At 31.5% G+C, this 25,751-nt stretch overlaps 1 protein-coding gene and 1 non-coding gene across 2 annotated transcripts; both read left to right on the forward strand.

The window, feature by feature from the left end:
- The first annotated feature begins 3,399 nt into the window (after positions 1-3,399).
- On the forward strand, positions 3,400-12,195 carry LOC149495776 (uncharacterized). Its single transcript, XM_089723250.1, has 2 exons — positions 3,400-3,893; positions 11,356-12,195. The coding sequence occupies exons 1-2, from the start codon at positions 3,504-3,506 to the stop codon at positions 12,193-12,195; spliced, it is 1,230 nt and encodes a 409-aa protein (XP_089579376.1). The 5' UTR covers positions 3,400-3,503.
- A 4,129-nt stretch (positions 12,196-16,324) lies between these two features.
- On the forward strand, positions 16,325-18,634 carry LOC105639177 (transcriptional corepressor LEUNIG). The gene is made up of 2 exons (XR_016321116.1): positions 16,325-16,777; positions 17,305-18,634. It is a non-coding gene; the product is annotated as a transcriptional corepressor LEUNIG (transcript).
- Positions 18,635-25,751: the final 7,117 nt, after the last annotated feature.

A 25,751-nucleotide genomic window follows, 5' to 3' on the forward strand; every position in this document is an offset into this window, starting at 1 on the left:
CCAGATTCTCAACACGGTATCAGAGCCTGGGACCCGAACTTGTATGAGGGAAGTTCCCGTGTTGGGTCGTACCCTGATGGACCCATGTGTTGGGTCATCGTATGCTTGTCAAGTGGGTAGTCCCACTTGAGGGGGTAGTGTGACGGTACATAATTAAACATTTAAAATAAAAAATTTTCTACCTCAATAATCAACTTTGATTTTCTCTCTCCTTGTTATTTTTTTCTTCCGTCGTTCGATGGCTACCTCAGTCGTTACTGCCGGAACATCCACCGTATAGAAATTGTAGTGGTCTCCTACTTTATTCTGACATTTTTTTTTTCTCTCTCTATAAACAGATCTTTACTTTATTGCAGTATTATTTTTCCTCTTTTTCTCACTCCTTTTTTTTTTCAAGAAAATAATTTATTTTTTACCCTAGCATGCAACAAAATTTGAACTCACCTACAAATTTTGTTTTTATCTGGAGAAATTAGGGTCTTTAAATCAAAAAGAAAAAGAAGTGAAGAACACAAGAATTGCATGAGTTACTATCCTCTTTACTTCAAGACCTTCAATAGATACGTGTAATTTTTGTGTTAAATAAATGAACAAATAAAAGCTTTTCCTTTTTTTATTTAAAAAAATTTTCACTCTACTTTTGATATATCTTTTTTTTTAAATTATTTTCAATTTATCTTTCTAACTATTTTCTCTTGTAATTACTCTTTTCTTTTCTGAAAATTTGTAATTACTCTTTTTCGTTTTTCATCATTCGTAGGTTTTGGGATTTAAAAATAAGAAAATATAATTTTAAATCTTACATGGTTCAATTGAGAATAAAATCAGTGGCTCTTTTTATGCGATTGAACTACTTAGGCACTATGCTTTTTTATGCCTTGAAAGTTTGTGTTATATATATTGGCAAGTGTGAAAACCAGAAGAAAATCCCAGTTCTTTCGCCGCTCTCATGTTCTTCGTCAAAAGCCTTGCACTAAATTCTCATCGACACTTAATCCACCATAAATTAAAAACCCCATAGTTTATTCAAATTGCTTTGTGATTTCTCTTGTAATAGTGTTGAGAATCTGGGCCCTAGGAGTAATTAATCAAATCAAATTCAATTATTTATTTAATATTGGGCTTATAATGAGTTGGGCTTACCTTTAACACAAAATGGCCTAAGCCATTTTGGTTGGTTCACCCTTCACATTATATGCCCTTTCATTTAGTTGTATTTATTCGATGTGGGATTACTTACATACTCCAACACTTAGGCATGGCCGGTTCAGTGAACCGCCGGTTCCGGTTCACTGAACCGCCGGTTCGAGATGTTTAAAATTTTGAACCGGAACCGACCCTTGAACTTTCGGTTCCAGTCCGGTTCCGGTTCCGGCACGGTTCAGCACGGTTCCGGCGAACCGACGGTTCAAATTACGGTTCCGATTCGGTTCCGGCATTACGCAAATTTTTAAAAAAATAATAAAATTTTTTATTCCGAATTCATGAATAAATAATAATTTTAAAATGTTTAAATTTTATTAACTAAATGAATTATTATAAATTTTAAAAGAAAAACATCTATTAACTAACTTAGAACTATTATTACATTAAATTTTCAAATTTTGCTAATTTACTAATATAAAAAACTATAAATGGAATACAAAATTAATGGAATGAGTTGGAAATTATTATTTTCAAATACTAAGAAAATTATTTAAAAAATCAAATGAAGTAAATTTATGAATGGAAAAATTTGAGATTAGAGAAAGAATTTGGAATTGGATGTAAGAAAATAAAAAATAAACAATAGATAATTCCAACATTAAGGAAAATAAAGCAATAGAAAAAATAATGAACTATGGAAATTTGAGAGAATTTTGATTGAGAATAAGAGAAGAGTTAGGATATAATTGATTGTGAAATAAAAAATTCATCAACTCATCATATTTATACATGTGTCTCATTTATTAGTTTTCCAAATTGTCCCTTATATAATTTAGTAAATTACAGTAAATAAATAAATAAATGATTAAAATGAATAAAATTTATTTACCAAAAAATAAATAAAAAACACCTATCATATCAAAAACTATCCGTTACACTCTTTTTTTTACACTTGAAAGTATATTTGTTATATAAATCAACTATTCATGTACCATTTTTTATATAAATTAAGTCAAAAAATGTGTATTTTTTTCACAATTTTTTATAACTCATATACCATTTTACTTCTCTTCACCATAAATCAAATCAACTACAATCAAATCAATTGATATAAATTTTTTTATAAAAATTTTAAGCTACAATTTTTTGTGTATCCGGTTCGAACCGGACCGGAACCGCCGGTTCACCGCCGGTTCCGGTTCATATTTTAACATCCACATGAACCTTAACCGGTCCTTGAACCGCCGGTTCCGGTTCAAAATTATGAACCGCCGGTTTCGGTCCGGTTCCGGTTCGTCTACAGTACGGTTCGGTTCCGGTTAGAACCGAACCGGTGGCCATGCCTACCGTCACCGTTCCATCTACTCTTTAATCGAAAATTTAACAAGTTGGCTTTTATATAATATTAATTGAAGTTTATATATTTTTATGTAATAAATTAAATTTTAGGTAGCCATCAAACTGCAGAAGAAAAAACATAACAAGGATAGAGAAAATCAAAGTTGATAGTTGAGGTGGAAAATTTTTTATTTTAAATGTTTAATTATTTACGGGTCACCATTCCGTCCATTCTTTATCAGAAAATTTAACAAGTTGACTTTTATATAACATTAGTTGAAATTTATTTATATTTACATAATAAATTAAATTTTAGGGACATTAATGTAATAAAATTTATAATTCAAATACGATACATGAAATTAAGTCTGAAATAATCAAATAATTTAATGAAAGCAAAAATTAGAGATATGTTAATGTATTTTTTAAATACAAAAATATACGCAAGTTAATTTCAATATTTTATAGGGATAAAATCATAATTTTGCATCAAAATTTTATGTTTTGTCTTAATTATTAATATAATGAATGATTTTAAAATTCTCCTTTAAATTTTTTTTAAAAAAGTATTTTCAAAATCTTTTTTCGGCTCGTATTTTACTCTACATTAATATTAATTTGATGGAAGTGAATATTTAAAACAGAAGATTCATGGAGCCAACCTCATAATTTGCTTGATTGTTGCAGTAAGTATTTAATTATAACCAAAATAATGAAGAAATAACGATTCAAAATTTAGAGTATTACTTACTTCTAGAAGTAAATTTAAAACAAAAAAGTTATGTGAACGATCATTTAAGGGGCAAAAAAAAAAATGTGAAGGGACATGGAAAGGATACTGCCACACTTTCCATTACTTTCGTTACCTGCAATATTGTATTACTTAGTCACCATTACCAAATAAAATATTGAAAAATACCAGCAAAGCAACCATTGACCAGTGACCCATTTTTTGCAAGAGCAGATCTTTCCTCCATTACCTCCATTACATCTCTGTCTCTATCTGGATCTCTCTTTCTATGGGAAATAACCCATTCTTCTTTCCATCTACACTCTCTTATTCTCTACCATCATTTCCGTCATCGTCATCGTCATCGTCATCGTCATCGTCGCCGTCGCCATCGCCATCGCCATCGCTATCATCTAATTCTCCATGTCCATCTTCTCAAAGTCTGAATTCTCCTTTTCAGCCTTCTTTTCCCTTCCCGCCTTCCCTAACTTCTTCAAGTCATGTCGCCGGCCCACCTTCTGCAAAGGTTAGCGGACCTTGTGCCGCCTGTAAAATCCTTGGCCAGCGATGTACGGATAAGTGTTATATAGCTTCTTATTTCCCTCCAACGACTGAACCACATAAATTCACCGTTGTTGGCAGTCTTTTCGGTGGTGACGATATCGTCGACTACCTACAGGTAAAATTTAAATTACTCTAATTAAAAATAATTACATATCGAATTAGGTATCGCTATTCATACTTTGAGGAAATTTTTGATGGAAAAGAGATTGCCATTATTAAGTCTCCATATGAAAAGTACTTGGGTGCCCTTGTTGTTAGCTGCTCGACTCGCTGGAGCTAATTCGATAAACTTATAAAGCTGAGTTCGAGCCGAGTCAACGAGCTCGCTTAATAAACGAATCAAGGTTTGAGTCCAGCTTATTAGCTCGTGAGCTGGTTTTTTCAAGCCAAGCAAGACGGTTGGCGAACCAGCTTTATTAGGCTGAACTAAGCTTAGAGCTAACTTAATAAGCTAAAATTAATTAAACTTACATTAGAACAACTTGCTTTCGGTTTGATATATTTCAAGCTCAAATTGCTTTCGGTTTGATATATTTCATGTAAGAATTAATCTCAAATAATTCAATAATAACCTAGATCGTGCAAACCACTAGATTCAACAAAATAGATTGAATAAGAAAAGGTTGCGTACCTGACATCGTTGTTCGTCGATCTTGATGTATAAAATTAGGTTTGCAGCCTTCCAGAGAATTGAAGAATCGATTTAGCGGAAGCAATACGAAAGAAACGTAAAACTGAATCGTATTCAACTCCTCTGGGGACCACGACCTTTATATACCTGTAGGGTTAGTACAATTCCTATTTCGGTCCTTTAACGAAATAGGAATTATATAATGGTCTCTACACTTAATATCTATAATTAGTTGATACCTCAATAGTCAATTATTCACAATCAAGACCACATTTGAAATTGACTTTACAATTGGACTGCTGTACATATTTAATTTTACATATTAAGCCCACAATAGAAAATTAAATCCAACAATCTCCCACTTGGGCGAACATATGTTAAATAAAATACATACACCAAAATGAGCTCAACAAACGCAGTCATACAAGGTATCCAAAAACAATCTCGTCCATTAGTTATATTGATAAAGAGCTGAAGAAACATTCGTCATAGATCTCATGACTAAGTTCATCATCAACTACATTACCAATACCCCTAAATGACACAGATTCATTATAGAAGTGTAGCATGAAAACTACATGTAATGTGATCATCATGTCTGTTTCCAACTGGTCACCAACAAAAGTGAGATCAAGCAAAACAATAATAATAATACAGAGTGTAACCATCAACCAAAATGAGTACTCAACAAAATTTCATAATAAAACATATCCAAAACAAAATAGAGCATTCAAAAACATAATGTATACATAAAGAGCAAACTCCCACTAAAACTAGACAGTCTCAAACAAAACGATACCCATATGAGCAGTGTGCTCATGGAAAACTTTCGGTATCACTGCCTTTGTAAGCGGATCTGCAATCATAGAGTTTGTTCCAATATGCTCTAAGGATATCTGTCCACTCTGTACCCTCTCCTTCACAGCCAAGAACTTAATCTCAATGTGTTTTGATCGAGAAGAGCTCCTGTTGTTGTTGGAGAATAAAACGGCTGACTTGCTGTCACAATACAACTTCAGTGGTCTTTCTATTCCACCTACTACACGCAGCCCAGTGACAAGGTTTCTCAGCCAAATAGCTTGATTGGATGCCTCATAAGATGCTACAAATTCAGCTTCCATGGTGGAGGTTGCCACTAGAGTTTGTTTCACACTCTTCCAAGAAATAGCACCGCCAGCCAATAGAAAAACGTAGCCAGATGTGGATTTTCTACTATCTTGGCATCCAGCGAAATCAGAATCAGTATACCCAATGATCTCAAGCTGATCTGATCTCCTATATGTGAGCATATGTCCCTTAGTCCTCTGAAGATATCTCATGACTCTTTTGGCTGCTTTCCAATGATCCATTCCTGGATTGCTGAGATATCTACCTAACATGCCAACTATAAAAGAAATGTTTGGACGAGTACAAACTTGAACATACATAAGACTTCCTACAGCTGACGCATAAGGAACCTTTTGCATTTCCTGAATTTCAAGTTCACTCTTTGGACATTGTTGATTACTAAATTTATCACCTTTTGCAATAGGGGTATCCAATGGTCTAGAATTCTGCATACCAAATCTCTTGAGCACTTTATCAATATAGCTCTTTTGTGATAATCCAAGAATACCTCGAGAACGGTCTCGATGTATCTGAATCCCTAAAACAAAAGAAGCTTCACCTAAATCTTTCATCTCAAAATGCTTTGAAAGAAAAACTTTGGTTTCATGTAGCAAGACTTTACAATTAGTAGCAAGAAGTATGTCATCCACATATAAGACCAAAAAGATAAACCTACTCCCACTGAACTTATGGTACACACAATTTTCAACAGTATTTGCCTCAAAGCCAAACGAGACAATTACTTGGTTGAATTTAAAGTACCATTGACGAGAAGCTTGCTTGAGTCCATAAATGGATTTCTTTAATTTGCATACCAGATGTTTTGGATCTCCAATTATAAAACTTTCTGGTTGCACCATATATATTGTTTCATCAATGTCGCCATTGAGAAACGCAGTCTTAACATCCATTTGATGAAGCTCAAGATCAAGATTTGCAACTAAGGCCATGATTGTCCTAAAAGAATCCTTCGAAGAAACTGGAGAGAAGGTTTCTTTATAGTCAATCCCTTCCTTTTGAGTAAAGCCTTTTGCTACAAGACGTGCTTTATATCTCTCCACATTACCTTGAGAATCCCTTTTGGTTTTAAATATCCATTTGCAACCAATGGGTTTCTTTCCTTCAGGTAATTGAACAAGATCCCAAACTTGATTGTCTTGCATAGACTTATACTCTTCGTTCATTGCCTCAATCCACTTATGAGAGTCAGAACTCTGCATGGCATGATAGAAACTAACTGGATAATCATCTATCATGTCTACAGTATCCTCATGTTCCTGAAGAAACACTATATAATCATCTGGAATAGCACTTCTTCTCTCCCTAGTAGATCTCCTCAAAGGCATTTGAACAGACTCTAATTCTTGAGGTTGTTGAATTTGTTCTTGAGGAAGAATAGCATTGTCTTGAATTGGATCTTGAATAGTGACAGGAGCAACTGGAGTCTGTACGCTATCAGAAACAACAAAAGGAATGAGAACCGAATCATCCTTACTTGGTTCCTCTTCAAAGACAATGTTTCTTTCTTTATTTCTCCCTCCAAAATCAACATCCTCAAAAAATGTTGCAATTCTCGTTTCAAAAAAAGTTCTGGAAGTAGGATTATAAAACTTGTAACCCCTAGACCGCTCAGAATATCCAACAAAGTAGCTGCTGATAGTTTTGGAGTCCAGTTTTGTTTCATTCGGCTTGTAAGGCCTTGCTTCAGCTGGACATCCCCAAACATGAAGATGCTTTAGACTAGGCTTACGTCCAGTCCAAAGTTCATAAGGTGTTTTAGCAACTGCTTTAGATGGAATCCTATTGAGAAGATAAGCTGCTGTCTTTAACGCTTCACCCCACAGAGACTCTGGTAAAGTAGAATGACTAATCATACTCCTTACCATATCCATAAGAGTCCTATTACGTCTCTCAGATACACCATTCATGCTGGGAGTACCAGGCATTGTATATTGAGGAACAATTCCACATTCCTGTAGGAAAAGCACAAAAGGTCCTGGACGTTGTTCACCTGAACCGTCATATTTACCATAATATTCACCACCACGGTCAGATCGAACAGATTTAATCTTCTTTTCTAGTTGATTTTCAACTTCGGCTTTATAAGATTTAAACACGTCCAAAGACTCAGATTTTTCATGAATGAGATATAAGTAACCATAATGAGAATAGTCATCAATGAATGATATAAAATATCTTTGGCCATTTCTAGTTGCAATATGGAATGGACCGCAAATATCTGTATGAATCAGTTCTAAAACATTGGATGACCGAATGGCACCTAGTCTCTTTTGTTTAGTCTGTTTTCCTTTAATACACTCAATACAAGAATCCAAACCTGTGTAATCAAGTGTATCTAAGATACCATCAGAAACAAGACGCTCAATTCTCGATTTGGATAAATGACCCAAACGTCTATGCCAAAGTACAGCTGAGTTATCAATATTCAACTTTCTTTTGGTACCTCTTGTAGTAACATGCAGGGATTCATGATAACTAGTATCAATGTCTAACATATATAGATTATCACATTCATTCAAGCAACCAGTACCCAAAACTTTTGAATTCATAGATAAAGTGAATATACTGTCTCCAAAAGAACAATGAAAACCAGATTTGTCCAAAAAGGAAACAGAAATCAAATTCCTTCTAAAAGAGGGAATAACAAAAGTATCTATAAGATCCAAAAAATAACCAGTACTTAAACATAATCTAAAATGTCCAATTGCCTCTACTTCAACCAGATCGCCATTTCCTACATAGACGTATCTTTCACCGTCAGTTGGCTTTCTATAGTTGAGGCAGCCCCCTCTTTGCAAGCCAAATAGCAAATTTAGGACAGTCCTTTCTCAAGTGATCCGTCTTTCCACAAAAGAAGCATTTTGTCACATAAGGCTTCTTTTGTACTGGATCTACAGCAGTAGCAGCAGCAGGTTTCTCAATAGCCTTTTCAACAGTCTTTGCAAAAGGCCTCTTTCTTTCCTTGTTCTTGCCCTTCCCAGCTGAAGAAACAAAATGAGCACTCTCTCTTTTGTTAGAATTCATCTTTTCCTCCTCATCAACACAATGAGAAATGAGCTCGTTAAGAGTCCATTTATTCGGCTGACAATTATAGGAAGTCCTAATTTGTCCATACTGAGAAGGAAGAGAATTCATAACCAAATGGACTAAAAGGTCATCTGGTAAAGCCATACCCAGCGCCTTCAGTCTCTTTGCAATCTGAGACATGCTAAGAATATGCTCCCGAACACCACCATTGCCAGCAAACTTCATGGAGGTTAATTTTCCTAAAAGTGTTCCCACTTCGGCTTTGTCATTCTTGACATAAGCCCTCTCCAGCTCAGCAAGATAGTTTTGAGCATTGTTCTTTTCAGCTGAGACAGAGTCTCGAACATGTTCTGGGACTCCTTTCTGCATGATCATCAGACCTAAGCGATTAGAACGCTCCCACTTCTCATACTGAACCCTTTGAACATCAGTGCTCGTATCAGTAAGAGGAGCAGGTTCGTCCATCCTGAATGCAAGATCCAAATCCATACAGCCCAGAAAGATCATAATATCTGATTTCCAAGACTCAAAATTTGATCCCTCAAGTTTAGGGACACAATCAGGATTAAATGACATGTTAGCTGACATCGGAGAAAATAAACAAATAGATAAGTATAAGCTCACAATCCACAAATGAAACAATTCACATAAGTAGAGATCAAAAAATGGAAATAAGATACAGACACAACATTAATATTCTCATCTTTGGATGTAAAACATTAACTTGTAATTAGTATCTCAACGCAGCAATCAAATATTGATAACATAGTCCTGACAAATAATAAATCTTCCTTTGGGCCGATATATCATTGTCATGAAAATAATCAAACAATTATCACATACTTATTGCCAAACATGTATTCAAAACTCAGCCAGATAGCAACCTTCCTTTGGGCCGATTAACTATCCGCAACGAATTCTAATACACCTGTCTAATATTCTAAAATAAATCAATTCAAGCAATAGAGGTCACTTTGGTGACTTATTGATCAAATCAATTTATTTTAACAAATATCAAACACAATAGGGACTTAATCACTCCAAAATTTAATCTCAAGTCGACAAATTAAATCATTTAATTGTAATTAAAACAAAACAATTGCAATTAAATGAATTGATTGTCTAAATATTTAATAATCTAAAATTATTTAGTCCAAAAAAAATTATAATCTAGTCTTTAAGTCACTAAATTTGAGACTAAATTATAAAATAGGACTAAATATATTTGAATAAATAAAGTTCAGGGTCTAATCGAAAGAAAACAGAAGATTAGGGCCTAATCTGAAGTTACAGAAAATTTAGGGACCTAATCTGAAGTTACAGAAAATTTAGGGACCTAATCTGAAGTTACAGAAAATTAAGGACCTAATCTGAAGTTACAGAAAATTAAGGGACCAATATGAAATTACAGAAAATTAAGGGACTAATATGAAATTTTCCAGGGACCTAACCGTAATTTGCCATCCCTAACCCTAAAAACAAAAAACGAACAGGTCCGCCGCCAACCAAAAACGATCTGAATTTTTTTTTTTTTTTTTTTTTTAAACAAAATCCGGCAAAAAAAAAAAAAAAAAAAATAAATATATAAAATATCACACGAACAATTAATCGTCAATGGCGTTTGTTCAAAACCTCTTACCTGTTCTTGGGAATCCGAAGAACAGTGAGAACAAAAATATATATATACATTTTTTTTTTTATTAAACAAAACCCTCAATCTATAAACAGTAGGGTAAACAAATAAATAAAAAAAAAATACGAAAAATCAATCTAAAATCTAGCAATTATGCACAAGGCTCTGATACCACTTGTAAGAATTAATCTCAAATAATTCAATAATAACCTAGATCGTGCAAACCACTAGATTCAACAAAATAGATTGAATAAGAAAAGGTTGCGTACCTGACATCGTTGTTCGTCGATCTTGATGTATAAAATTAGGTTTGCAGCCTTCCAGAGAATTGAAGAATCGATTTAGCGGAAGCAATACGAAAGAAACGTAAAACTGAATCGTATTCAACTCCTCTGGGGACCACGACCTTTATATACCTGTAGGGTTAGTACAATTCCTATTTCGGTCCTTTAACGAAATAGGAATTATATAATGGTCTCTACACTTAATATCTATAATTAGTTGATACCTCAATAGTCAATTATTCACAATCAAGACCACATTTGAAATTGACTTTACAATTGGACTGCTGTACATATTTAATTTTACATATTAAGCCCACAATAGAAAATTAAATCCAACATTTCAAGCTCAAATTCAAACTTGATGACTATCGTGTCGAGCTTGAACTTGACTATTTTTGCACAAGCCAAGTTCGAGCTCTAATTCAAGCGTGAAATGAGCTCGAGTTCAAATATATTCTTATCTAGCCAAGCCGTTTTAACCAAATAATTTAGCTTCCTATTTTCCTCCAAGTACTGAAATCCCAATGTTAATTTGTTGCCACTATGTTAATTTGGTGCCACTATAACAAAAATTTTTATGCTTGGTTTAGAATGTTATACTTTAATTTCATGCTTGGGCATGAATAATGAAAATGTTTATTTCAATCAAATAAATTTAGTTTTGTGAAATTGAACAAATTATACCAAATCCCGTTTTTTATAAATGAATTTTACATCTTAAAGTCGTTTAACCAAATAAGAGTTCAGAGGGTCATTGCTTTGGAAAAATTTAGACTTATAACTCAATGAATTACAAATAAAAGTTTGCACATCAAAAGTAGAAAAGAAAAGGTATTAGCATCAGTTTGACATAATGTTGTTTATTTTGCAGCAGAACAGCAATTCTTCATCTTATGTTCCACTATTATTGTTGTTGAGAGACACAAGTAAAGATGGAACCCAACTGCAGGCAAATCCCAGCAAGACTAGCAATATTAATGGCCAACGCCAACCCATGCTTGCCAATTCTGAAAACTCAAAAGCCCATTCGTACAGTAGTTCTTCAAAGCCTCTACTAATGATGTTTGGAACTAATGACGACAAAGGCACACTTACATCTCCAGCGAATCATTTAGGGGATAATATTGATCTTGAATTGCAGGCTGAAATGGAGGATGAATCTCTCAAGTTTATTGTTGATCAAAGGGATAAAGTTGCTCATAAAGATGATAGTAAAGACTTCACATCTGCTCATCCCTACATCACTTCTTCAAAGCCCCCAGAGATTTTTGGAAGTGGTTACCCAAACTTACGATGGGTTTCAACTACAGGTTCTGGCCCAAAGGGAAGAACAATTTCTGGTATAACATATAGATATACTACTCAAATCAAAATTGTGTGTGCTTGCCATGGTTCCCACATGTCTCCCGAGGAATTTGTTAGGCATGCAAGCGAAGAGAATGTTAATCTGGAAAATGGAAATGGCAGTGCTTCAGCCTCGTTTCCAAGCACTGATCCTGCATATATTGAGCCGTGGTGGCCAGGATTCTCTTCTTCGTCACGTGGAACTCAAGAGGACAAGCTGGCTGTCAAAACGAGTGGCGTACAATTTATTAAGGGAAAACACTTATCTCGACTGGATTCAATCAAAAACTTATCTAGACCAAAACCGCGGCTCAGACCGGTTTCAGTTTCCACGATTTCGGCTCTGGTTCCACCGGTTCAAAAACTGTAATTTGGTCACTCCTAGGTGAAACCATGGAGAAAAAATGAAGAAATTATTGTCACGAGCCGTTTTCAAGGGCCGGATCGGCACTAGGGCCTGGATGGGCTTAAGGCATCCGAGGTATAAGCCTATACTAGTTAAACCCATATTCCGTTCTTAATCATGGCTTCAGGCCCAATAATTATATATCAAAAACGTATCAAAAATACAATTCATATAATTAATATTTATATATACATATTATTTTTTAAAAAAATTATAATTATCTAGTCATTTAATAATTTGTGTATATCTATTAATTTTCTATTAGTATTAAATAAATTTTAAAAAATAATTAACCATTAAAATATATAGATAAATGAGGAAAATAACTTTTGGTTTTCCTATATGGATATAGTTGTGAAAAAAGAAGTCAAAATTTATTAATTTTTATTAGTTTTAAATAAATTTAGATAAATAAATTATTCAATTAAAATGCATAAGTAGATGAATGAATAAATTTTTAATTTTAGTATTATTAGAAAAAGTAATAATTATCTAATTATTTAATAATATGTATATATCCATTAATTTTTAATTAATATTAAATAAATTTTAAAATATAAATTATCAATAAAAATATGTAAATAAATGAAGTAATAACTGTTAAAAGATAGATATCTTTGTGAGAAAAATAAAAAGGCATATATATAAATTAGATTTTTTGTTATCTGAAAATAAATTTTAAAAAATAAAGTTATCCAATTCAAATATATAGATAGGTAATAGAAAAATTTTAAATGGGAGATATAATTTTGAAATAAAAAAATTATAATTTTCTTGTTATATTTATTTTTAAATATAATTTTCAAATTAGATAAAATAAAAGATAATGGTATGATTATAATTTTATTTTAAATTTATAAAATAAATAAAAATTAATTTGTAACCGACTATCGAATATTGATAATAATATTAGCAATTGTTCTCCTGTGCTTCCATGTATCTCCTTTTCTAGCTGCAGCTCCAAGCATAAAAAAAAAGTTATCTTAACAAAATATGTAGATACAACAGGAAAAATTATTAATTGATAAACATGGTTTTGAAATTAAAGATAATAGTAATTGCTTTTAAATCAAAATATTTGATAAGTTTTTTTCCTTTTTATTTTTTATTTTTGTCCTTGTAAACATTTAACTTCAAATAGAATAAATAATAGATGATCATGACATGGCTATAAGCACATTCCAACACTGCCATAGGGAACAGTTGTTCAGACTGTGGTTGTGTTGAACAGTGGAAGTTATAAGGGTAGTAGAGTTGTCCATAGGCTGACTATGGTTACTTGTGTTGATTTTCACTGTAGGAGTTAGTTGATGATGATGGTAATGTGACTGTGACATAGCTAGAGATTCTTTTTTTCTCTTGGTGGTAGTCTTTTTAATTACCTTAAAAGAATTGAATTTATGTACAGATATAGGCACATAAGGTCTTGCTGGAATGATACTAAAATTGTATTATAAAAGCAAGAAATGTGAAAAATATGCAGATGATCCTTTCCGATCCTTCAAGCATCTGGGATATATTGCTCCAGAAAAAAAAAAAAAAAAGGTATTTGGGATATTATTTACTTGAAGCTCGTAATTCCTATTTTATTATTTTTTTATACTCTTTGGTTGCATTTCTGCACACCCATTAGAACTTGGACATCTATGTTTATTTCACAATCATTCATTGCAACATTGCCTTTTTATCTTAAAAACCTCAATTCGTTTTTAAAATATAAACAACATAGCAAATTTAAGAAAAATATGATACAAATACATTTTATAGTGAATTACTTTTTGAGGTAGAAATTATATATAATAAGGTGTTTAGCTAAATTTTAGGTTTATTCAAAAATTAAGATAGCTGGATTAAATTGGATGGTTAAATTAGGTTTTATCATTATATATTAAATATTATATTGAAAAAATTTATTACAGAATAAAAAAAGACAATTGCTAATATAAATAATATAGATAATGTAGATAATATGTTTAAACTTTAAAATTTTTAATCATTATCAAAAGTGTTACATATTTTATATAGATGGATAATATTATCATTAAATTAAATATTAATTGTAGCCAATCATAAGTACAAAAAATAAAGAAAATTTTCAAAATTTTCTAATAAAAGAAAATAGGTTGTTAAACAAAGAAAGAGCCTCAAACTTTCTCTCTGTCTCAGAATTCATATATATATTTGGACTTCATTAAACTCGTAAAAATAATTGCTAATAAAATTATTTTTTCAAATTAATATTTTTGTAATTTTTATTTATAGTTATTTTAAAAATAAAAATTTTATTAAATATTATTTTAGAAAATTTAATTATATATATATATATATATATATATATATATATATATATATATATATGTATTATTTTGTTAATGATGGTTTTATATTTTAACAACAACTACTATGAAAATTTTACTTACAGATATTCATCAGTTAATCGCTCATCAGCCATCAGCCACTAATTATCAACAACTGTTATCAGACGCTGGGTCTCTCTTCTCCTTTCTTTCTTCTCTTTTTTTTTTTTTAGAGAATTTTCTGATTGGTTGATAGGGTTTGGGTCGATTCGAGTCTAGCTTGGTTTAGATCATGGTTTTGGCTTGGTTTTCAATTGATTTATGGGTTTTTCCATCTGGTTTTTGAAAAATTCAAGCTGATTAACGAGTCCGATTTAATAATAATTAAATATTTGTTGCATAACCTCATTGGTTGATTTTAAAACTTTAGTTTTTAAATGAAAATTTTATAAAATAATTTATTCGGTTCGTTTCACAAACCCATTTGTTAATATTTAAACTTGCGTAAACTCTATGCTGAAATTGTTCATTATTATTTTTAAATTAATTAATGATTTAATTGATTTGAATTATACAATAACCTTTACCGGCTATTTTTCAATTAATTATTTTAAAATTATTACCATTTTATATTTTTACCCTTATGCTATAAAAACAATCAACTCTAACACTGTACTAAGGTATCTAGCTTGTAGTTTAATTGTACCCTAAATTCAATTTTATTCTCCTAGTATTTCAATTTTAATTATAATAGCATCTTAATTTTAAATTATACCAAATTTAATCAATAAAATATTATTTTCTTGAGACCCACACTATTTATGATGATTTTACTGCTTAAAATAAATTTTATTTATATAAATATTAAAATAAAAATAATATATTCATATTAAAAATAAAATATTATTTATTTATATAATATTGAATGATTTCCTACAAATAAACTGACGTCATATATAATGAATAAAATTTAGTTTTATAAGAAATCTAATTTAAATATAATTCCAATAAATCCGAACTAAAATTTTCATGCTTAAAAAATAGTAAAACAAAAAACTTAAACCCAACTAAAATTTCATGTTTAAAAAACAACAAACAAAAAACTTAAACTAATATTCTATGTTTATAATTAATTTAAGTATAAAGGAAACATATTTCCATATTTGCGTTCAAAGAATATAGGTCCAACCAAAATAGTATTTTATTTATTAAATTGGGTCTAATTAGGAATTATGGTACTATTGTAACTAAAATTTAAATTTAGGGTATCGGGAGAAGAAAGTTAGATTTATAATACAATTAAAACTACTATGAGATTTTTTTTAATGATTTAGCCTCTATATTGTGTTAATATTTGTTTAGAAGTATTCTAAAGATACAATATATCCATGCATTTGTATGACTCTGATATTATAATTTTTTAAATGATTAAGAAATAAAAATTATAGATTTAGAAATATTTTTCCTTCTCATTATTTGCAAGTATTAATGATAATTATATAAATATTATAATCAGTAAACCTTCTTAAATAAAATAATAATTGAATAAATTAATTTATAGCAAATTTATTAATATGGATGTTTTGGTCTTTCTATTAATTCTTTATTCTATTGATTCTATTATTTTTAGCGACTAAAAACATGAATATAATCTAGAATAAAAATTTAATTCCCCTTAATAATAAATGACCAATATTTAATGTCAAAAAAATAAAAAATAAAAAATAATTCCCCATTTCATCCCTCCTTCCCAACTAAAGGCGGCCTTACTTTTAAGATTCCATGATTAAAAAGCATTAGCAAACAAAAATTTTCAGAAAGCACCACCATCTATTCTATCGTTGACCCATTTTCTCCTCTCTCGCTTAGCTTAGCTTCAAATGGCAAAAAACCCATTCGTATTTCCCTCTACGTTTTCCAATTCTCAATCATCAATTCCATCATCTTCTTCTTCTTCTCCGTCACCATCTTTTAATTCGTCTTCTTCATATCCATCTTCTCCAAGTCTGAATTCCCCTTTTCAGCCTTCTCATCAAAGTCTTCCCTTACCGCCTTCCCAAACTTCTTCAAGCCATTTCAGCTTGCCTTCTAAGGATGTTGTCGGACCTTGCGCCGCTTGCAAAATCCTTCGCCGGCAATGCACCGACAAGTGTTATTTAGCTTCCTATTTTCCTTCAACTACTGAACCACATAATTTCACTGTCGTTGATAGTCGCTTCGGACTCAGCGATGTCCACGAGTTCCTGCAGGTATGATTTTGAATTACTCCTTAATTAGAAAACAGTTTTATACCAAATTGAGTTCATCATTATCTATTTCTTGGTGTCTCTATTGGGACGGAATTATCATAATTTGAGGCCGAAGCTGGCTAGATTCCATTGCAATGAATTTGTAAAATCTTGTACAATTGATTTAGAATTTTACATTTTCTAGTTGGTATGAATGACTTTAGTTTTATGAAGTTGAAAAGTTACACCAAATTCCATTTTTATAAATGAATTCTACGTCTTCGAGTCATTTAACCAATTAAGGGCAGTGTGGTTTTGGAAAAATTCAAAGTTATACCTCAATGAATTTGAAATAAAATTTTGTTAATTTTAGTTGTATCAGATTGAATTTAGGAATCAAAATGAAAATAAATTGCAAGTTCAGGTACCGCTTGACACAATTAGTCCAATCTAGAATTAGTCTTTTCAGAATGAGATTAAATTTGCACATCACGAGTTAAAGAAAAAGTATTAACATTAGTTTGATCACAATGTTGTCTATTTTGCAGCGGAACAGCAATTCTTCATCTTACGTTCCACTATTATTGTTGTTGAGAGACACAAGTAAAGATGGAAATCAGCTCCAGGCAAATCCCAGCAACAATGGCAATATTGTTCCATATCGAACTAATGTTAATATTAATGGCAAACCCATGCTTGCCAATTCTGAAAACTCAAAAGCTCATTCATACAGTAGCTCTTCAAAGCCTCTAAATATGTTTGGAACTAATGATACAGGCACTCTTACATCTCCAGCAAATCAGTTAGGGGATAATAATAATCTTGACTTGCAGGCTGATATGGTGGGTCTAAATATGCTTAAGGGTAATGTTGATCGAAGTGATAAAGTTGCTCGTAAACATAATACTAAAGGGTTTACACTCGTTGAAGTAAATTCTGTTCGAGCAAGTGCAGGCAAAGTAGTTTGTTGCGACTTGTCATCAGATGGAAAATTGCTTGCCAGTGGTGGACATGATAACAAGGTGGTATTGTGGGATACAGAAAGAGAAAATTTAAAGTCGAAGACCATCCTTGAAGAACATTCATCACTGATTACAGATGTTCGTTTTAGTCCAAGTATGCGACAGCTCGTAACATCTTCATTCGATAAAACTGTCAAGGTCTGGGATACAAATGAGATCCCAATAACTCAATATGCACATTTAGAGGACATTCTAATTATGTCATGTCAATAGATTTCCACCCATTTAAGGATGATCTTATTTGCTCTTGCGATGGGAATAGTGAACTGCGTTACTGGAGTATTCAAAATGGTACTTGTCTAAAAATATCAAAGGGTGGTGCAGCCCAAATAAGATTTCAGCCGCGTCTAGGGAGGTATCTTGCCGCTGTTAATGAGAATGTTGTAAATATATTTGACGTTGAGACACAGGCTCGTGTGAATTCATTTCAGGGACAGCATGAGCAAATTCACTCTCTATGTTGGGATCCTTCTGGAGAGTATCTAGCGACTGTAAGTGTGCGCTCAGTTAGACTCTGGTGTCTCCAGTTAGGGAGTGTATTGAAATGTGTTCATGTCTTGAGTTGTGTTAGCAACAAATTCCACTCCTGTGTTTTCCATCCTACATACCCTTCTTTGCTGGTCATTGGTGGTGACCAATGTCTGGAGCTTTGGAATATTGGTGAGAGAGAGACTATGACTCTGCCTGCTCATGAAGGAGTAATTAGTGCGTTAGCTGTATCACGTTGGACAAGGTTGATTGCTTCTGCTAGCCATGATAAGTTTATCAAACTTTGGAAGTAATGTAAACATCTCTCCAAGCATTTTTATAATTGTCATTTGACTATTTTCAACTTAAAAATCTTTCTTTTCTTTTTTTTTTTTTTTTTTTTTTTTTATTGAATGCCAAAGGTAGAAATGTATTAATAATGGTTTGATTATTTGACTTCGAAGTCAATATGTGAGATCTTATCCCCGTCCAATCTGCAGGGTAGGTCGCACTGCCTTAGAAGCATAATTAATACCTTTGATATATGACATTAGAAGCATAAATTCACAAGTGTTTTTTTTTTTTTTTTTCCTTTTTTCTTTTTTTCGAAAATTATAATCTTATCTTCATATCTTATTGAAAATAACTATTTTGGATATGTCTTTCTAAAAATAAATTATTTTATGATTTAATCTTTATGTTTTGCTAATTTAAATAGTTTGTCTTTCCGTGCATATTAATAAAATTTTTCTATTTGTCAGACCACAAAAACTCGATAAAAAGTGAGAGATACAAATTTTATAATTAAAATATCCTTAGAAAAAGAATGAGAAAATTCCATTCCTTCTTTTTCTCTTTTATGCTCTTTCAACTCTCAAAGAAATTCCTCAAAAAATGGTAGAGAAAAAAAAAAATAACAATGCTTTGTTGGGGTCCTTTATTAGTGTCTTTTCTTCAACAAGACATGTATGAGAAAAAAAATAAGTTTGAAGTATTGACTCACAAAGTCAAAAGAATTGACCAAAATTGAAAACAAACTCCGAAATTTAGGTTTTTTTTTTTTTTTTTTTTTTTTTTTTTAATCATTAGGTCTTTTTTAAATCATTATGTATGTCCATGTGGTTTTGAGATGGCAATATGTGGATCTCACTGACAACCATGTCAAGCGAGCTTCTAACACTTCTTGAAAGGAGGCTATAGTTGCTACAAAAACTAAGTTCAATGCTGTAATTGATAAAATTAAAAAACAAAAGGGCCAAAATTGAAAAGAACTTATAAGTTTAGGTTTTTTTGAAGTCATTAAGCCTAATGTAAATTACAAATTAAATAAATTTATTTAAAAATCCTATTAGTAAATAATATAATACTTCATCTATTAAAAATTGTAAAAAAAATAAAACAAATGTGCGTGTATATATATAGGAAAAAAATTAAATTTAATTGAGATATAATTAAATTAAAAATACGAAAATATTATTTTATCTGGCTTGACTTATATAATTAGATATTATAAAAGGGAGATATTAAGCCAAGCTTTAGAGTTATATATTTTAAATTTTTTAATTAAAAGAAAAAGGCATTATATTAAAAAATTAATGAGATGTCATGTATATTTAGTATACTTTTAAATTCAATTATATAAAAACATAACAACGTTTTAACATATAATTATTTATTAAAATTACAAGTAATTTATTTTGGGTATGAATTGTTAGTAAATAATTATTTACCTTTGAAATTTATATTTTTCTTATAGTTGTGTAACTTATGTTCTCCTTTAGATTTACACGTTTAAATAGTCACTCCATCTCATGTTATTTGCATGGTTAAAAAAAAAAACACCATTATTAGGAATTTAGTCAATAAAAATTATTTTACCTTTTTTTACCCTTAACTTATTAAGATATTTATAAAAGTCTTACATTTAATGATCATAAATGTTATTATGAGAAAAATAATTATTTACATATCTAAATTTGAAAATCTTACAAATATTTTGGGACATCCAAAAAGAAATAGCAAGCAAACAAAATGTGCTGGAGGAGTAATTACTTTCATATTTAAATATTTAAAAAATTAGATATGAAATAAAAAATAAATACATGATTTTTCATAATCTATTCTATATGTAATAAGTCATGAGTGTACATCTAATTGTTCATAATTAAATCTTTCAAATCTAAAGATGACAAAAAAAAAAAAATGTATCAATTGAGAAAGTTTCACTTCTCCATTATAGTTTTATAATATATGTTCATATGATAAGATTTTCCTTTTCTAGCCAGAGGGTGCTTATGACTTCAACCATGCTGTGTCGGGATTTTCAGGCGCAAAATCATAGAGGGGTACTCTTTTTTTTTTTTTTAAGCTACAGTTATTCGGATTCTATTATTAGGGACCGCCTAATCCAGTTTTGGGTTTAGTCACAATTAAGGCTCATCGCCCCTTCCTACAAGTGCATTTTATAGAGATCAAATCCAAAAGCTCTTTCTACTTATCCAGCCTGCATTACCAACTGAATTACAACCTATAAGTACGTAGGAGTACTTTTTGGTAAGTCTAACTTAAAATGTCATGGTCACCATTTTGAAGCCTCTGTCTGAAATGCATGTGTTATTCAATTTCATTCACTTCCAATGGTTTCGGCGACTTTCAACCTAATATCTTTCTCCATAAAGATTTATATCGTGAATTAGAAGTCAAACATATGATCTATGACTTATGACTTCGAGTCATTCCATGTCGAAGTCTTATGAGCAGAATTTCAAAGGGATATCCTTTGATCTAAACAATCTTGTAATTAGTTTAGCTTTTAAACTAATATCTTTTGCCTGTAAGAGGCCAGCTTAGGTAACTACTTCTATATGCAAACCTAGAACATCATGGTTAGGGTTGTAAATGAACCGAGTTGTACTAAGTCAAGTTGAAATTTTATATTTAGCTCGAATTTGACTCGACAAAGATATACTTAAAAATAGCTAAGTTCAAACTTGATCCGATACCATACATGAGCAAAGTTTAATCTTGAGTTCAAAATTTATCAAATTAAAAAAATGACATCATTTTAATGCCAATTTAATTAATCTTAGGTTATTGAGCAAGCTCACGAGACAGCATGTGAGCTCGGTTCGACCAAATTGGCTCGCAAGCTAAATGAGTCAAGCTCAAGCTTGAGGTTATCTCATTTATTTAACAAGTTCGACAACTCAATTCAATAAATTGTTTGAATGAATTCGAGTGAGCTTTTATCAAATCTGCTCTCAAACAACTCACGAATTATTCAACTCATTTTACAGCCTTAATCATGGCCACCATGAGAACTTGTCTCATCATTTTGATGCTTTGTTTGAGATATTTATTAAATATGTTGATTAAAGATCATTAAATTTTATTTTTAAGGTGAATTTTCAAAATTTTAATCGTAAATATTATAAACCAATTAAACAGTAATCCAATTTTTTTAATAGCGTCTAAAACTATGTTACAGTAATCCAATTCTTTTAATAGCATCTAAAACTATGTTTTCTGTAAAATAATTTTGAACGTAATATCAAAAAGATCCAATTAGCTCTTCGGGAATGGAATTAAACAAAACAAAAATAACATTGCTTAAAGGAAGAGGAGTTCTGCTAACTACATATGAATGATACCCTTTCCCTTACTTTGAAAAACATATTTAGATTCATCTTATGCCAACCCAATTTGTAGGATTGGCCGCAATGCCTTAGCCTCCAATTACTTTCTTTTTCACTCCGTCCTTAATAATAGGCTAATTTTTCTTTTTCACCCGTGCCATAATCTGGGCAATTTCCTTTTTAAAACTACTATATATTTAATACTAGTTTATTATTATACTTTAAAAAAAAAAAATTAAACTAGAAATTTCGTTAAATAGAAATTGTATACAAATATAAAATACAGATCAATATGTTTTTATATTTTTATATAGAAAGTCTAATAATAAACCACTTATACAAAGAATAAAAAAATACAATCTTGATTTAAAGTATGTGATCGAGTTGACAGAACATAATATTTGTGTCATAGGCGATCGCTTGCTCCACTTGGTGGCTTTTCATGGCCACTGTTCGACTTCATGGTCTTTCTACAAGTCCGTTACCTTCAAATTTCTTCCTTTTATCGGAGATGAGATCTGTACTTCTTTCTGCATAACTATCCAAATAATATTAAATGTGAGATAGAATCGAAAATATACTTATTATACCCTTATGCCCTTATTTAATTTGCATTGTTATTAAGTAAATAATATTAAATGTGATATTGAAAAACCACATCACATATTAATGTTCTTTATTATTATTATTATTATTATTATATATATATATATATATATATATATATATATATATAGTTTTCAAAACCTAAATGCTTATGTGACAACATAATAGAATATGAAAGTGATGATGTGATATTTTATTTTTTATTATAATTAATTTTTTTCATAAAAATTAAATTTTTTATTAAATAATGGAGTTACAAACTAATAAATATAATGAAAGATTTCATTATAATTAATAATTTTTTGCATTTAATAAATATTAAGTTTTTTATTAAATAGTTTTTCTTCTATTAAAAAAAACGAATGGAGTTAGAGTCATAGTTAATAAGAATTAATTAAATAATATAGTTACATTAATAAATAGAATCAAAATTAATATTTAATTCACTAAAATTTGTTGGGAAAATCGCTATTTTTCCCTCCCTTCGGACCGGCTTCAAGCAGGAATAAACGAGAAAATAAAATAATGACTGAGAAATTAAAGAGAATAAATAACACGATAATTTAACGTGGAAAACTCCCTAAGTGAAGAAAAACCACAGCCGTTGCCAAACGACAACCAAGAAAAATATTGACTATGCGGTAAATTGTTACAACCACAATTACAAAATATTTTTCTACCCGGCACCCTCAAAACACCCCAAATATTTTATACTTCAAGGGACTCCAAAAGACTTGCTCTAAATCCCTAATATAAAACACATTCAAGTGTTTTTGGTGTGTTTAGAAACCTAAACCTTGGCTTCCTTTTATAGCCAATCCACCACCCTCACATGCTCTTCTCCTCGATGTGGGATTGAGCAAAACTAAATTATATATATATATATATATATATATATATATATATATTTTCAACAAAGGAGGCTAACAATCTCCACCTTGAAAATAAATTTTTTTTAAAAAAAAAAAAACACAACATTGTTTGCTACCGACAATCATAATTCTTATCGTCAAGAATTATCATACTCCACCATAAAAGAGTATCGCCACTTGGAACCACTTTACCGACTCCAAGAATTTTCCATCGACCATGTTGGATCCCGCTAATAGTTTATGGTGCAACCCTCCTGTTGACTTTTCCGAGAATTCATTAGCCATCGACATATTATTTTCACCACACACTTTGCATCAACTGTCAACTAATGTCGTGCGCATTTCCGTGGACCAGCTACCAATAATCCGGCCTCTTCCATGGCATCTCAACAGGTAGCAATCACGCTATGAAGACACACATCTCTCAATTACAGAGAGAACACATCATCTCCTTCGCCGCAGGAGATCACATTGGCAGCAACAACGTTAAAGCTTCTAGCCGAATCAGCTCCACCGTTCGGGCAATCCTTCCTCACGTGTCCAGTTTGACCACAACCCCAGCAGACAATCTTCCTCTTTCCAGAGCTTTTATTCTTTTTCCTGGTACCGACAGATAAAGCTGAATCCTCATATGATTTATTTTTCATTTCATTTAGTCTTCTCTCCTCAATAATGAGCTTACTAACTACATCCGCATACACCACTTCCTTACTACCATATTTCAGAATAGGTTTCATGTGCTCATATGTCGAAGGAAGTGACAGGATGAGTCGGAGAGCTTTATCTTCATCTTCGGTTTGCACTCCAAGAGTTTCCAATTCAGAGACGATGCCGTTAAGAACACTCAGGTGATCTGACAGCTTTGTACCTTCCACCATTTTCAACGTATGAAATTGATCCTTCAAATATAACCTGTTGGATATATTTTTTCCCTGGTACAATTCTTCCAGTTTCTCCCACAACTCCTTTGTCGTGGACAATCTAAGCACATTAGCAAGAACATTTTTTGCTAGACACATGCGAATTTGACTTGCCGCTTTGATATCCAGCTCCTCCCATTCTTCATCGCTAATCTTGGATTTTTCTGAGTCTCCACTGCCACTGTCTTTTCCTGAATTCTTTCCGCTGATTGGTTTACCCTACACTTGCCACAGTGCAAAATTCATTCTCCCGTCAAATTTCTCAATCTCACATCTCATAGCTGACAAGCTTACTTGTGCTTATAACAGTGAACCCAATAATTAGTGAAGTAAACCGATTCGGCAATACTCAGGAAAGACCACAATGATCTCCTAGACAGTATTACCATTCCACATAAAATCCCAGTTGGGCGGAGGGGTCACAAGTGGTCCCACTTAAAATTCGGCCTTCTAGACAGAAGTTACGTGCACGGTATATTATCAGAACTTTCATACCAAAATAACTTCAATAATTATCGTCAGGACCTTCACCACCGGTACTCAAGCACACCAAAGCAAAGCTCCACCCGCTTCAAGACTTCCAAAACTCCACCTGTTTTTAAAATAAAATAATTTCTAACAACAGTATTTCTGATGTGGAAGATCAGACTAAACCGCAACCACAGTGCATAATTATAATTACAAGAAATTATTTTAACACTAAAAGCTCCGCCTAAACAACTAGGCTTTGATACCACTTGTTGGGAAAATCGCTATTTTTCCCGCCCTTTGGACCGGCTTCAAGCAGGAACAAATGAGAAAATAAAATAACGACTGAGAAATTAAAGAGAATAAATAACACGATAATTTAACGTGGAAAACTCCCCAAGTGGAGAAAAACCACGGCCGTTGCCAAACGATAACCAAGAAAAATATTGACTATGCGGCAAATTATTACAATCACAATTACAAAATATTTTTCTACCCGACACCCTCAAAACACCCTAAATATTTTATACTCTAAGGGACTCCAAAAGACTTGCTCTAAATCTCTAATATAAAACACATTCAAGTGTTTTTGGTGTGTTTAGAAACCTAAACCTTGGCTTCCTTTTATAGCCAATCCACCATCCTCACATGCTCTTCTCCCTGATGTGAGATTGAGCAAAACTAAATTTTATATATATATATATATATATATATATATATATATATATATATATATATATATATATATATATATATGTATATATATATATATATATATATATATATATATATATATATTTTCAACGAAGGAGGCTAACAAGGGCCACGCCTGGTGAAAATGTCGAGATTATCATGTTCGAAGTTGAAATTGAGAATTTTCTTTATTTTAGAAAAAATAATAGAAAAATTAAAGAAAATGAAGAACCATATATTGTAGAGGACACGGGCGAGGAGAGGAATCGATTTGAGGTGAGCAGTGGTGGAGGTGTGATGGGAGATGAGCT

This window comes from Jatropha curcas, chromosome 6 (genome assembly GCF_041381405.1).
Source record: "Jatropha curcas cultivar XTBG-Jc1 chromosome 6, XTBG_Jcur_1.0, whole genome shotgun sequence".
NCBI lineage: Eukaryota > Viridiplantae > Streptophyta > Magnoliopsida > Malpighiales > Euphorbiaceae > Jatropha > Jatropha curcas.

Bases quoted from the DNA above. Each gene is read 5' to 3' on its own strand.
- LOC149495776 (XM_089723250.1), top strand. From the start codon at position 3,504: ATGGGAAATAACCCATTCTTCTTTCCATCTACACTCTCTTATTCTCTA. The intron at 3,894-11,355 runs GTAAAATTTAAA...ATTTTGCAGCAG, and splicing joins ATATCGTCGACTACCTACAG to AACAGCAATTCTTCATCTTA.